At 50.8% G+C, this 13,448-nt stretch overlaps 1 protein-coding gene across 6 annotated transcripts in view; it reads right to left on the reverse strand.

The window, feature by feature from the left end:
- Positions 1-13,448, reverse strand: part of LOC118289488 (RNA binding protein fox-1 homolog 3-like) — a 451,402-nt gene that overhangs the window by 70,127 nt on the left and 367,827 nt on the right. Inside the window, exon 1 of one of the 6 annotated variants that reach the window (XM_035616542.2) lies at positions 8,439-8,894. The exons of 4 other annotated variants lie outside the window; for them this stretch is intronic. In XM_035616542.2, coding sequence (XP_035472435.1) covers positions 8,439-8,564 — 126 coding nt within the window. In that variant the 5' untranslated portion in view covers positions 8,565-8,894. Of the gene's footprint in view, positions 1-8,438; positions 8,895-13,448 lie in introns of those variants that run through there. One more of the 6 variants, XM_047328270.1, reaches the window with a different exon arrangement.

Here is a 13,448-nt window from a genome sequence, read left to right on the forward strand (position 1 = left end):
TCTGTAATTTGTAAGTTCCATTTGTTTTTAACACACACCAAAGCAGTGGTCCTCTGGGACCTAATAAAAGCTCATAAGCACGCGGGGAGGAAGCCCGAGGCGCTGCTCTTTCCCACAGATCTCACCTTGATAGATGGTTTCAGAGAAACACAGAGGCGTGCTCCACTAACAAAGTGCTGCGAGAAAGAGAAAGGGAGAAAAGGAAAAAAGAATAGCCAGTGATATTTAGACTCTCCGTCTGTGGAGAGGTAGAGTGAGGAGGAGGAGGAGGAGGAGGGAGGCTCTGATTTGGGCTAAATTACATGAGCTGCTCTCCTCTGTTGCTGGTGATCCAGCGAGGAGCAGAGTAATCAGTGGGATACCTGCTTGGCTGCCTGCGAGGGAAGAGGATAAAGTCCAGGCGTGTCTTATTTTTCTCTCCTGCTGCTCGTGCGATGCAGAGCTGAGATTAACTCAAACAAAAGCCTCTACTTTCTTTTTCCTTTTTTGTTTGTTTTGTGGTTTGTGTGTTGTGCAGTCGATCACTGGTTTCACACAGTGAAAGGGGAGTGGCCAGTGGACATTACTTTATATGACTTCAGCTCGCTTAAAGAAAAAACGAAGGAACGTGCCGTAACTGCCAATTTGGGACCCCCCGCCCATGCAATATAGAAATAATAATAATAATAAGAGTAAGAATAATAAAAGGGCTCATTTAATTTGGAGAAACAAAAACAATTATGAGACTGCCTGGGTGGAGGTCATCCCCCTCTCTGCGGCACTCCTCTCCTCTCCTCTGCTCTCCTCTCGCTTTTCGTTTCAGAATACCTGTCGACTTCTCTCTTTTTTTTTTCCAAGGAGAACTTTGAAATCAATTTCAAGCCCCATTTAATTTTATACCCCCCCTACATGCTGACCCACAACAGCATAGTTCAAATATTGATCTTCTTTAGCGGGTGACCCAGCATGCCTCCCGGTAGTCAAACACAATGTACAGTTGCATCCTTTAAAAAAAAGAAAAGGAAAAAAAAAAAAAAGAAATAATGTGATCAACGACAAGGGGAGGGGGGAGGAGGGGTGGGGGGGGGGGGGGGGTGAACTCCTCAAGGCCTGTTTGATAAGAGAAATTATTTCCACAATCTCGGGTTTCCATGCAACGCGCCCCCGCCTCCGCGATGAAGACAGATAATGACCTTTGGAAAAACTAAATTTCACTTTTGGCCTGGAGATGTGTCTGTCAGCAGCGGCGGCGGCGGCGGCATCAGCTCGCGGGAGCACGAGGAGGGGAAGCGGCGATAATGCTTCGCTGTTCACCACTGCCATTAAGCCCGCTGGTGATAAAAAGGTGCAGTGCTTTTAATGGCTCGTGATAGCTTCTCTTTTCTTTTTTTTTTCTTCTGCTCTCACTTGTGCGGCCACTCTGTTAACTCAGCACACAGGGTAATACGTCTCATTTGAGAGGATCCCGCCTCGGGGGGTGGGGGAACGCTTGAAGGACAGTGTGTGTGAGCGAGTGACACGACATTATGAACACAATAATCGCAGCTGGGCTAAGATACTGCAGTAAAGAAATAATTGGACTCAAGCTGGTCCGGCTGCTTAAGCCTCTTGGCCTGCCATTTGCAGCGGTAGGAGAAAAACAGAAAAAAGACCTGCAGACAGATTATATTCTCAGGAGGGGGTGGAAGAGAAGGGCTACAAGCGGTTTCTACCGCGAGGTCATCCCCCTGTCTTCATCCTCCCGGAGCAGTTGTGAGCGTGTGCCATGTAGTGAGAGCTACCCGCAGAGTAGAAGACAGGGGAGGCGTCGCGTCGTAAGTCTCGTCTCTTCCCCCGTCCCCGGAGGGGCACTCGAGTGGACGAGCAGCAGAACCACAGTGGACACATTCCCCGAGACGTGTTGGGTGGGAAACAAGGCCACTGCAATGCAGAACCGACGGCGGAGCAGTTGACCGGCCTGTGGCGGCGGCACTGCATGACATCGACTGCTACGTCGCGGAAACCGGCATCGGACATCTTTGATTTTACCCCAAAAAAACCCCAAAGTGTGTTGGTTCTCAGCTCAGACGGATGAGCAGGTAGTCGCAGGAAAACGACTCCCGCGGTCTCGTATTTCCTCCGGATGTTCAACACTGACGTTAATTAAAAGCCCCATTTGAAATTCGCCACCTTTGGAAAGAGGAGGAAGAAGAAGAAGAAGAAGAACGGGAGGGGGGGGGGTGGGGGGGAGAGATTATTGTTGGTAATTCTGGTGAGGTGAGGACATCTGCGACTGCAGCGTTGTGGGAGTACATTAGCATCGGCGGCAGCGTGAATGCCAATGCGACCGACACTATATGGGTTCGGGACGACGGGATCACTCCGGGCTCAACATTCATGGCCGGAGGATATTCAGCATTATTGGCAAAATGTGAAATACACATTTATTGACGCGCTGCACAGCGGGGGGGGGGGGGGGGGGGGGGGGCTACGCGAGACCACCTGCAGACGACAAGAAGTCCTCGCAGGGAGACAAATAAATATACATATGTAAGCTCGAGTATGTGCGCTCGCATTAAAAAATACAGGCAGAACCCCCAGAGGGGACAGAAAGAAGCTTTTGTTGGTGAGTAAATCTATTGCAGTGTTTGTGCCATTCTTCTATACAGGGAACAAATTTAATTTTGTTCCATTTACAAAGGTCTAGTGGAGTAAGACGGTGGGTAGCCTTGAGAGAAACACACACCACACACACACACACACACACACACACACACACACGCACACACACACACGCACGCACGCGAGTCAGCCCGACTCTGTGAAGTCTCTGTGAAGAAACAAGGCAGCACTCGCTCACACACCAAATGAAATTTCAAAATAAACGACTGAGCTGTGATTTACAATTGTCCTCGGGGGCAGAGGAAAAAGTGAGAAAACATTTCAATCAGTCGCTCCCGCCTTTTGTTATGCCGCTATGAATCAGCTGTTTAAGGGACAGAACAGCTGAAGGGACTCGGAATGATTTTGCAGCGAAGGAACACAGAACACATTGAGCGAGGTATATTCCCAGAGTCCGGGACGTTGGTCTATAAGTTGTTGTTTTTTTTTTCCTTTCTTGTGCGTGATTGAATCAGAGAAAAGGTGAATTTGTCTGAATAAAATAAACGACAAAGCTGGCAGAGCTTTGTGATATAATGGAAATATTTCAAACGCAGCAGTTTGGCTGCGACAACGCAGCAGAGAGAAATGTGATTGCTTGTGAAAGTGGAACGTAACAACTGGTCCTAAATCACAAGATCTGCGTTTGACTCGCAAGTGTCAAACGAGATTCTCCTCCGATACCAGAAACCAACAGGGTGCTGGTCCGTCGTCCTCACGCTGCTCATCTCATTGGCTGAACAAACGTTTGTGGCCTCATTTACAAAAAAGGCTCAGTCATTTTCAATGAAAAGTCAGAGGTTGTGGTTTTGAGAAGATATTTACTGCAAACCAAAGAAATAACACTTGACCAGTACCGGGGACTATTTTTAGCCGCAGATTATTACAGTTACTGTCCTGTTTTCCTTGCAGCAGGACAGCGAGTGTGGGATTGATTCAAAAAGGAATTACGGTGACCATGTTTATGGTAATGAAGGGACGTGTGCAACAGTGTGGCTCGCCGATGTGTTCCTGGACACGACGGCGAATAGAAACAGGGGAATGAGATACAGCGGGGCTTTCGGGTGCGTTCGCCAGATTGGATCTTTTCATGGAATCTGCCGACGGGCAGAGAAACACGGAGCGCCACCGGCCTTCTCTCTCTATAGATGACACGTTACACGGACAGCGAGAGGGCTCATAGACGGTCGGATAAAGAACCGAGCCATTGTGTGTTAACCCCCTTTTTCCCGAGAGGTCACGTGGGAGGTGGCGCGGCGGGGGAGGGGGAGGGGGTGGGCGGCGGCGGTCTCTCTGAGCCCCATTTGAGGCCCAGCGAAGGCCGCGGCTCATTTCTCAAACTCGTCTCCGATGCAGCCGCACGGGCCTAACGAGAGCCCGTGTAGGGACAGACACCTATTAGGCCCTCCCCAGTTACAGACGCCGCCTCCATTTACAGCTGTCAATAGTACAGCTTGGCCTACAATAATTGTCCCCCAGGAAGGAGCCGTCTCTGCGGCGGGGGGCCGCATTAGTCCGTCCCCCGGGAGGCCGCCAACCTGAATCCTTCGATATCTAAAGTCCCTGTGAATAGCGGCGCTTTGGGAGGCAGGATCAAGGCCCGAACCGAGGGGGAAGTGTGTCACGAGTATTCCCAGTCCTCTCCTCGCTGCACCCCCTCGCCTTTAACCAGATGTATCAGCGTGTGTGTGTGTGTGCGTGTGTGTGTGTGTGTGTGTGTGTGGAGGGAGAGAGTCAGCTCCGGTACAGTAGTAGAAAAGAGATCAGCATGAGTAGGAATAAGAGGAGGAGGAGGAGGAGGAGGACAGAGAGCCCGGGCAATTCCTCCCGAGGATCTACCAACATAAAAGGGATGGTGACCCAACCGTTTAGGACGAAACCAGAAGTACGATGTACAGTTAAAGGGGGGGGGGGGGGGGGGGGGGGGGGGGGGGATTCAAAACAGCCCAGACCAAAGCAGCCACAAAAAAAAAAAAGAAGAAATCAATAGATGCAACAATAACAATAGGGGATCAGCGCAGAGGGGAACGCCGTGATCGAAAATCCAATTACAAATCAAAGCGAGGCAATTTTAGAACCCGGGAGATCTCCGAGATAAGTCCGAGGCAAAGACGCAGGGAGAGAGAGAGAGAGAGAGAGAGAGATGTGACGCGAGGACAATAACAACTGCTGCTTCTTCTTCCTCTTTAGACATAACTAACACCCTGTTTCTCACCCAGCAGCCTCCGCTTAGATAATAGAGTTACGTTTACGAGCGGTGCCATATGCCCACCCAGCGCCTGGTAAATAGAAAATCCATGCGATGCCATGTTTTTATGGCTCTGAAGACAGCCACTAACTACCACGCGCAAACCCCGGCTACACGCCCGTCAGCTCCGGCTCGTGCCATAAATATATTTGTACTTTAATACAGGCCTACAGCGGCGAGCGCTGCATCCCGTAAAGGAAGAAAAAAAGAGGGGGAAAAAAAAAATGCCTCCCCACACTGTAATTCATAACTCCCTCAATATATCCGAGCGCCATAACTCACGAAACGAGCCCACTACAACACAAATTGGCGGTGGGGAGAAAAAGTGACATCATCCTGCGGAAGGATGGAGCCCGGCGGCACCACTCTCCCCGTGTCGAGAGCAAGGAGCCGGCCCCCACGGCAGTGGTGCGATACCAGCCACTTCTTCTTTTTGTGTGTGTGTGTGTGTGTGTAATCAGAAGCCCACAGTTCTCCCACCACACCGCAGGGAGTCTCTCCTCCGTGCTAATGAAAACAAACATTTAGCCGGGATTCATACGCACCGCAGCCGACTACAAAGAGCATCAAAGCCGAGTGCCCGGGAACACACCCGAACACCGCCGCGCGCAAATAAAGGCAAGGTATGCTTTGCTAATCTTTTATGTAATAAACTCCCCGTCTTCCTGCGATGCCACGCGGCGCCATGTTCACACATAATAGGCAAAGCTGTTCCGAGCCCAACTTAATACAGTGTCTTATTCGGAATGCAAACAAACTGCGAGGCAGAGGCTATCACCTCAATCTATCCCCCCGTCTGTTCCCTGGCTGTCGTCCTGCACGAGCCAACGCTGCAGCCCTGCACTGTGGCGAGGGGGAGGGGGCGGGAGGAGGGGCTGGGGGGAGGCGGGCAGCGTCCTACGGAGGATGGCTGATGTGGGAGAAAAGGAGTGTGGGGGGGGGGGGGGGGGGGGACGCTGCACGGCCACAGTGTGATTCAGAGGGTTGTTTCCCCCTCGCAGCACTGCAGGGCGAGGATTTACCGCAAAGACACGAGAAGAAGAAGAAGAAGAAGAAGAAGAAGGATCAAGAAAAAGAGGAAAACGCTGCTGATACATTAAATGGATTTGAAACAAAAAAGGGGATTTTTCATGAAAAAAAAAAATAGCACAGGAAGTTTCAATTTCAGCTCTGCCTTGGATATTAACACACACACACACACACACACACACACGCGCGCGCACACACACACGCACGCACACACAGACACACACAGACACACACACACACACGCGCACACACACACACACACACGCGCACACACACACGCACGCACACACAGACACACACACACACACACACACACAAACACACACACGCGCACACACACACATAGACACACACACACACGCACGCACGCACACACACGCACACACACACCGGAGAGGCTTAGCTGGCCCCTCCGGAGGATTTGGATGAACGGCGATGTAGTGGCAGGTAAACCCACCTGAACTGGGTTTTGCTCACAGTTGTTACTCGAGGAGCTCAGGAAGCTTTTCACACAACTTGGAAAAAAACTAAGACAAATCGACAAAATCAAAATGATACAAAAACAAAATGAAGATGAAGGAACTTCGTCCTTTTTATAATTAAATTAGACTGAAGAGGAAGAAAAGACACTGCACAACCAGAGGGGAGGAGTCATCTTCATTTTTGTTCTTCAGTTTTACCCCAACTATGAATAAATCCTTTGAAAGTGGAAGTGGCCTTTATTTGCTCTGAAGTGACTTGTGCGTGTTGGGCGGAACCAGGTTGTCCACATGCGTCAGCTCATCGCTGGCTGTTGCCTGGTGGGGTTTTGCCCGCTCTGGACAGATGGGTGGGAGGGGGCTGAGGGGGCTATTGCCCTGATGGCAGGGGAGAGAGACGGGGGGAGGGAGGGAGGGAGGGAGGGAGCAGGACTCAAAATGAGAAAGCAGGAGTTTTCATGGCGAGCAGGCTCGCTGGGACGTCCCCCTGCATCGCTGCAGTAACACACTGTTTACTGCAACACATGCAGCTGCCGGTAGTAAAAAAACTGAATTGGAACGCTCGGCCCCCCCCCCCCCCGCCACAAGCCCTCCCCCCGCCCCCACCCTCCTCACAGCACTAACAGCACTCTCGTCTCCAAGTCGCTGAATTAAAACATGTGAATAATTCAGCAGCTAGACGGGCCCACGGCCTCTTAAGAGTCACCTTGTTGTTGATTTTTCACCTCCCCTTCAGAAAATTGTGGTCTTCGGGTTTCACCAAACAAGGGGATCAGTGGCAGAATCAATTGCCAACGGAAGACGACCCCCCCCACCCCCCCACAAAAAAAAAAACTGACAAAAAAAGTAAAGAAAAATCTATGTTCATTTGCAGAAATATATAATTATTATTAGGATTAGAAATATGGAGGGGTGAAGAACTGTCCGTGGGCCCTCTGACGAAGTCTGAATGTAGGGTGTATATGTTTCTCATTTGTGAAGTGAAATCAATATGATGTCATGACAACAATAAGCCTAAAGAAACCGAGATGAGAGGGAAAACAAGTCGACGTCCCTCGCTTAATATAAATCAGACGTCACACTCGTGAAGAAGAAGTCAAACAGGAGCTGAGTACAATTATTCCTTGATTTCTTTCAAACACCATCATTGTAACGTCACACCGAAGTGACTGTTGTGAGTGTGTCCTAATCCTAAAAGAACCCCCGCCGCTCCAACATCCACATTTCTATTGTGTTTTTTTGTTGGGCACATTCCCGGGCCGGGGTCAGGCTGGGTAACGCCGTCGCCTCACACACACACAAACACACACACACACACACACACACACACACACACACAGAGACACACACACACACACACAGACACACCAATATACAAAAGTGGAGACATAAATGAGGTTGTTCTCTGCATAATTATTTCTTACAGCTGAAGAGAGAGAGAGAGAGAGAGACAGTTGGCATCCTCCTGCAGCCATTACGGAGATGAGTCTCTCATTTTCAGAAAACACCTGACTGTGAACTATCTGTTCCCGGCGCAGGCGGCGGACGCTGAGGCACGAGCACAACAAAAGTGAAAGGAGAAGAAGAAAACACACTTCCCCAAGCTGAGTGAGTCACGAGGCGAAGCCGATGTACACAAACACTGCTGCGTGGTCCCACGTCACAGTAATCACAGCTTTAATTTCATCCAAACGGGGGGTGGAGGAGGAGGAGGGGGGGGGGGGGGGGGGAACACGAGCAGAGGAAACCAAGAAGAGGAGAGTTGAGAGGATGAATTCAAGGGGTAACCCCCCCCTCCTCCTCCTCCTCCCTTTCACATCGTGTGTGTCCCCCGCGTAGGCAGGGTGAGGGGTCAAGGGTCAAGGGGGGGAGGTGAAAGGACTCCAGCTAACAGCACAAAGCGAGCGGAGCGGCGCTGTCACGTGCCGCCGACGAGCGCACGGAGGAATGGAAGGCAGGGATGGAGAGCACGAGAGAGGCGAGCCAGCGAGAGAGAGCGAGAGAGGGAGGGAGCGAGGGAGAGGGAGGGAGGGAGGGAGGGAGGGAGGGGGGTTCAGTCTTACCTCGGGCAGGTAGAGGAAGGCAGGTGGACACTGCAGCGAGTGAGGTAGCATCCCGGAGCCGGAGAGCAGCAGGCAGCCGGAGTTGGCCATGGAGCTCAGCGTGGGGTGACGGGACGCTTTGCGCATTTAGCAGGGAGATCCTTTCGCTCTACTCTCGTTCTTCCACTCTCTCGCTCTCTCTCTGGCTCGCTGGCTCCCTCTCTCTCTCTCTCTCTCTCTCTCTTTGGATCCCCTCCTTTCTTCTTCCTCCTCTCGCCTTTTTTAAATTTCCCCTTTCGCTGGCTTTTGTGCGTCTCTATTGAAGATGTGGCAGGAATGCGAGCGGCGCGCAGACAATGTGCATGTTCCACCTTTATCACTACTGCTCTCTCTCTCTCTCTCTCTCTCTCTCTCGCGCTCTCCCTCTCTCTCTTTTTCTAGGTCTCTCCCTGCCTCTCTCTCTCTCTCCCTCTCACTATCCCTGGCGCGACTCTGTTTACTTTGAGCGTGATAAAAGCCAACATAAGCATTCAGACACAGAAGGGGAGGTTCTGTGCGAGCCGAGGAGGAGGAGGAGGAGGAGGAGGAGGAGACGGAGGAGGAGATGGAGGAGGAGGAGGGGTTGTAGAGCCCGGGTTGGGTAGGTTAGGGTGGGGGGTTATGAAAGAAGTGATGGTGGTAGCGTTTGGGTGGGTGGGTTTTGGTGGGTGGGGGTTGCTCAAAGTCCCCGGTGGATTCATACATCAAACGGGGGCCGGCGGAATAACAGAGGGAAACGTGAATGACATTAGAACAGCTGATCCTGGGCATTAGCACCTCCTGGGACCCGGCATGCTGCCTTTTAATTGCGGCCCCCCCACCTGGAAAACACATACATAAACACACACACACACACACACACCTCGGTGGCCAGCACCGCCTGTGTGTGTGTGTGTGTGTGCTCAAGGACACACACTGTACAGCGTGTGCAGCAGATAGATGGGGCAAGAAGAAGAAGGAGGAGAAATAAAGAGGCAGGCTGTTATTAGGCCCCGGTCGTCGTGACATCCTCCTCCTCCTTCATCATCAGCCCTCGCATCTACTGAGCTGTAAATATGCATCCGACCAAGCATGTGCTGCAGAGCACGCTAAACATGTACAAGAGACAAAACAACTCACAGTTTCCTTTTAATGTATTTTTTTTCCTCTTTTTTTTATGATTCATTCCGTTTGATTCGGCTTTTGAAAAGCGAGCGGACGGACAGAATGCACATGATGTGTTTCTTACATCACGGACGCCAGCTGGTTGCGGGACACCGCACTACCTTGAAAAGTCGTAGGTAAAGAACGCAAAAACAAACAAACCACGGCTTCAAAACCTCGATATCTCGGGCAGAGATCGGTGGAGAGCGACGCTCCTCCTCCCTGCAAATCAAGTGGAATCCGCACAGATTCCTGATCGATACATTAAATCTTTAGCTCCCGGAGCGCGATGCTGTGACACGCCACCGACGAGAGGATGATCCAGAGTTAAACCTTGGTTCTCAGGAGACGATCTGCTTCTTTTTTCCCGGCCTGGTTCCATTGGACTCGCGAACTGATGTAGTCAGCCGAGCCGAAAAAGTAAATCTGGCTCGTAGATTTTTTTTTTTTCTCAGGCTGAATAATAAAACAAACAGACAGCGAAGACAATCGCAGACCTGTAGGCAGGATTTAGAACAGGGATGTTATCTTCCGGTGCCAGAGTCAGAATAATGGCAACGGAAACAAAGAAAATGGCGACGAGATGAGACATGATGCAGCTGAGCGGTGAAGATACATACACCGCCAACTGTCGGCGATCATCGCCGGGCTCGCTCTTTGTGCTGCGGCCTCACACTCTCGTCTTCTGCAATCTGATTCCAAACTTTACACTGGTGTAAACACTGCTACTGGACGCCACGCCGCCACAGCTCCGGTGTCCGGTGGAAAATGAATGGATCAGTCACTTACTGCTGATTGGTTAGGGAGAGAGGGAGGGAGGGAGGAGGAGGGGGAGGAAAAAAAAACAAAAAACCCCGTCAGAATGAATAATGAGAGCTAAATTGGAATGTTGCCAGATTTTCGGGTTAGCATGATATGAGGCTCTAAGAAAAACGTCAAAAAAAAATTCCTCCCGGTCGCTGCTGTGGCCGAACCGACGGGAATCAACTCCCTCTGGGACACTCTCCCGCCGCAGATTCAATAATTCAGCAGCGGGGGGTGGTGGGGGGGGGGGGGGGTGCCAGTGAGGCTGACCCCTAATTACACATTCATACTTGTATTTCATGAACTCGCACTGAAAGAGGCCGACTAATAAAACCTCCGCTATTCAAACAAGCGCTCCACCTCCAGCGGCAGCCATCTTTAACCGCCCAGGCGCACTGGGATGATGCGGCCGGACGTCGCAGACGCTGTGACGTGGTTCATGGGGCCGAGCCATTTCTCCAACTTAAAGATGGAGGGGAAATCCATCTCCCTGTCTCTCTCTCTCTCTCTCTCTCTCCTCTGTGTTTGTCTGTGTCTCTCGCTCTTCTTTTCTTTTCTTTTCTTTTCTCTCTCTCTCTCTCTCTCTCTCTCTCTCTCTCTCTCGCCCTGTTAATAATTCAAATGAGCTACTGCCAGATCGCTCCCTTCAAAGGGAGTTGCTGGAATGTTCTCCACAGTGCCTTTTTTCCTTTTTGTCATGAGGAATCAAAGCCCGCGAACAAACGCGGTGGAGATATAGACGCTCGCTTAACTCCCCACGCCGCCTCCTGCTGCCAATTAACGGAAGATCAACAACGGCTGCAGAAGGCGCACAGTTGATCACCAGAATGGATCAAAAAAATAAAATGGGGGGAGGGAGGGGTTCTAATCATCATCATCCTCATCATCCTCATCATCGCTTTTGTCAGAAACGCCCCTTTTTGTCTTCCTCCATTTCTTCCTCGCGGCGCAATCACCACGCCGCCGCCGCCGCGGCCCCCCGCAATAATCAGCATAATCATTATTACCACAATCACCATCACCATCATCATCATCATCAGTGTCACTGTCGACTCTGTCACGTCTGTGTCCCCTGAGCCCGTGACGGCGGCCTGCTGCGGAACACGGACCCCTGCCCCCTCCGAGGCAGGACGTACATGTGACTGTCACCACGCGGTGCGTGTACATGCACAGCTGCAGCTCTGCCTCCTGTACAGCAGGTGGCGCTCTGCCAAACGTACAGCTGCTCGGAATAAGGCTTTTCTTTCCTCTTCCGGTTGCTTGGAAAGCGGGAGGAGAGCGTGGACGACTTCTCAGCGCCGTACGTTTCGTACATCCTCTACGCCTCAGTGACGTTGCGTTGTCGTGGCGACGTCCTCGGGTTTAAAGGTAACTCTGATTTTAGCCGTGGTGAGGTGTTTACATGGCGTCTTAGAAACCGGGGTATCGCCTTAACCTGAATATAATCGTGTGTGTGTGTGTGTGTGTGTGTGTGTGTGTGTGTGTGTGTGTGTGTGCAGGTGCGCCACACGTCTGATTTGAGGCATCACAAGATTTTAAATCCTCTTAAAAGAAAAAAGAAGAAGACATCCAGCAGCACGTCCGTCTTCTGGTACGAGACGCGGCTTTGACAGAAGACACACGGGGGCTGGCTGTGTCGTCTCGAGGCCCGGTGTTATTCTAACGTGCTCCTCAGAAAGAGAGAAAAAAGCGGGTTGAAAGCAGCAGTTCCAGCAGTTAAAAGCCATCACATGCACTGAGGAGCTCAGTCAGCGATAATCAAAGGCAATACAAGCAGCGACTAATGGGGCTCAAACGATCGGCGGTGCATTCCTGTTTCTCCGCTGTTTATCGTATGACCGCTGATCAATACGGCGCACTCGCACTAATCATCATAAGAGACGACTGTTTATTTCCCTCAACTCCCATCAGTCGGACGGCAGGAGGGGCGGAGGAGGAGGAGGAGGAGGAAGAGCGCGCTCAGGATCCTCTGCTTAAGTAAGAGCAGCGGTAACAGTGTAAACTAATCCATTAAGAGGCTGCGAGTCCTGTTTGCAGAATCGTTTCTCATGCGAACTTACGTCTCGTTAGGAAGAAATGGATTCAAAGGCCGTAACTACACGTCAGAAGAGGCTTATATAACACATATACTATCTTTAACGTCATTAGTCTGTCTGATGGGTGACATGAAAGCTAATAGCAGCAACGTGTCCAGTTAAATAATTGAATCCATAAAAATGCTTTTCATTCTACACAGAGATCAATTCTTCTTGATGTGTTGAGTCTGGATCTCATCACTCTGGGAATCAATCCATCCGACATTATCATTTTCTGTTCTCATGATCTTAAGCGACCGCATTTTTACTACACATGTCTTCTTCATACTGCTACTGCGATTTTGGCTCGATTATGTTTTTGCAACTCACATATTTCAGTATTAGTCGACACATTATCGCGTTGTACCGAAAAACGAAGCTGCATCTCAAACCCCTTAAGAAACAGAGGTTTCAACCAGGGCTGATATCCAGGAAGAAAAACCTCCAACCCTCGACCAAAACAAACAAACAACCAAACAGAGGAGCGTGAAACGTTTTCATTTGCAAGTTGCATTCGTCATATTCCGTTCGACCATAATTCCTGTGAATTTTTGTTCTTACTTCCCCAGGCTTCAAAAAGCCTCTCCACACTCCGCCGGGGAGGAAATTCTGGTGGGGGACAAACTAAAGCTTTCATGAAAAAAGGAAATAAAAAGGCGCACTGCCATAAAGTACGGTGAAACGACTGAAGTGCACCAACAGAACACTGAAACGTGCTGCAGACGTAGACCGTGCCACGCGGCTGCTGCAACAATCTGAGGACAGTGGAGCGCAGCGTCCTCGGTGGCGGATGAAGGTGAGAAAAGTTTTTGTTTCAAAGTACAGTATCTCCCTCTGAGACATCCTGCAGTGTGACGTGAAGTGGTGGCGGAGCGGGAGCTGATCCACGGACACAGCTCCCCCGTCAGGAGGACCGCGAGACCCTCGAACGGCGCCGGCGCGTCGAGGCGGGAGGTCATGCAACACTCTG

This window comes from Scophthalmus maximus, chromosome 17 (assembly GCF_022379125.1).
Source record: "Scophthalmus maximus strain ysfricsl-2021 chromosome 17, ASM2237912v1, whole genome shotgun sequence".
Lineage (NCBI taxonomy): Eukaryota > Metazoa > Chordata > Actinopteri > Pleuronectiformes > Scophthalmidae > Scophthalmus > Scophthalmus maximus.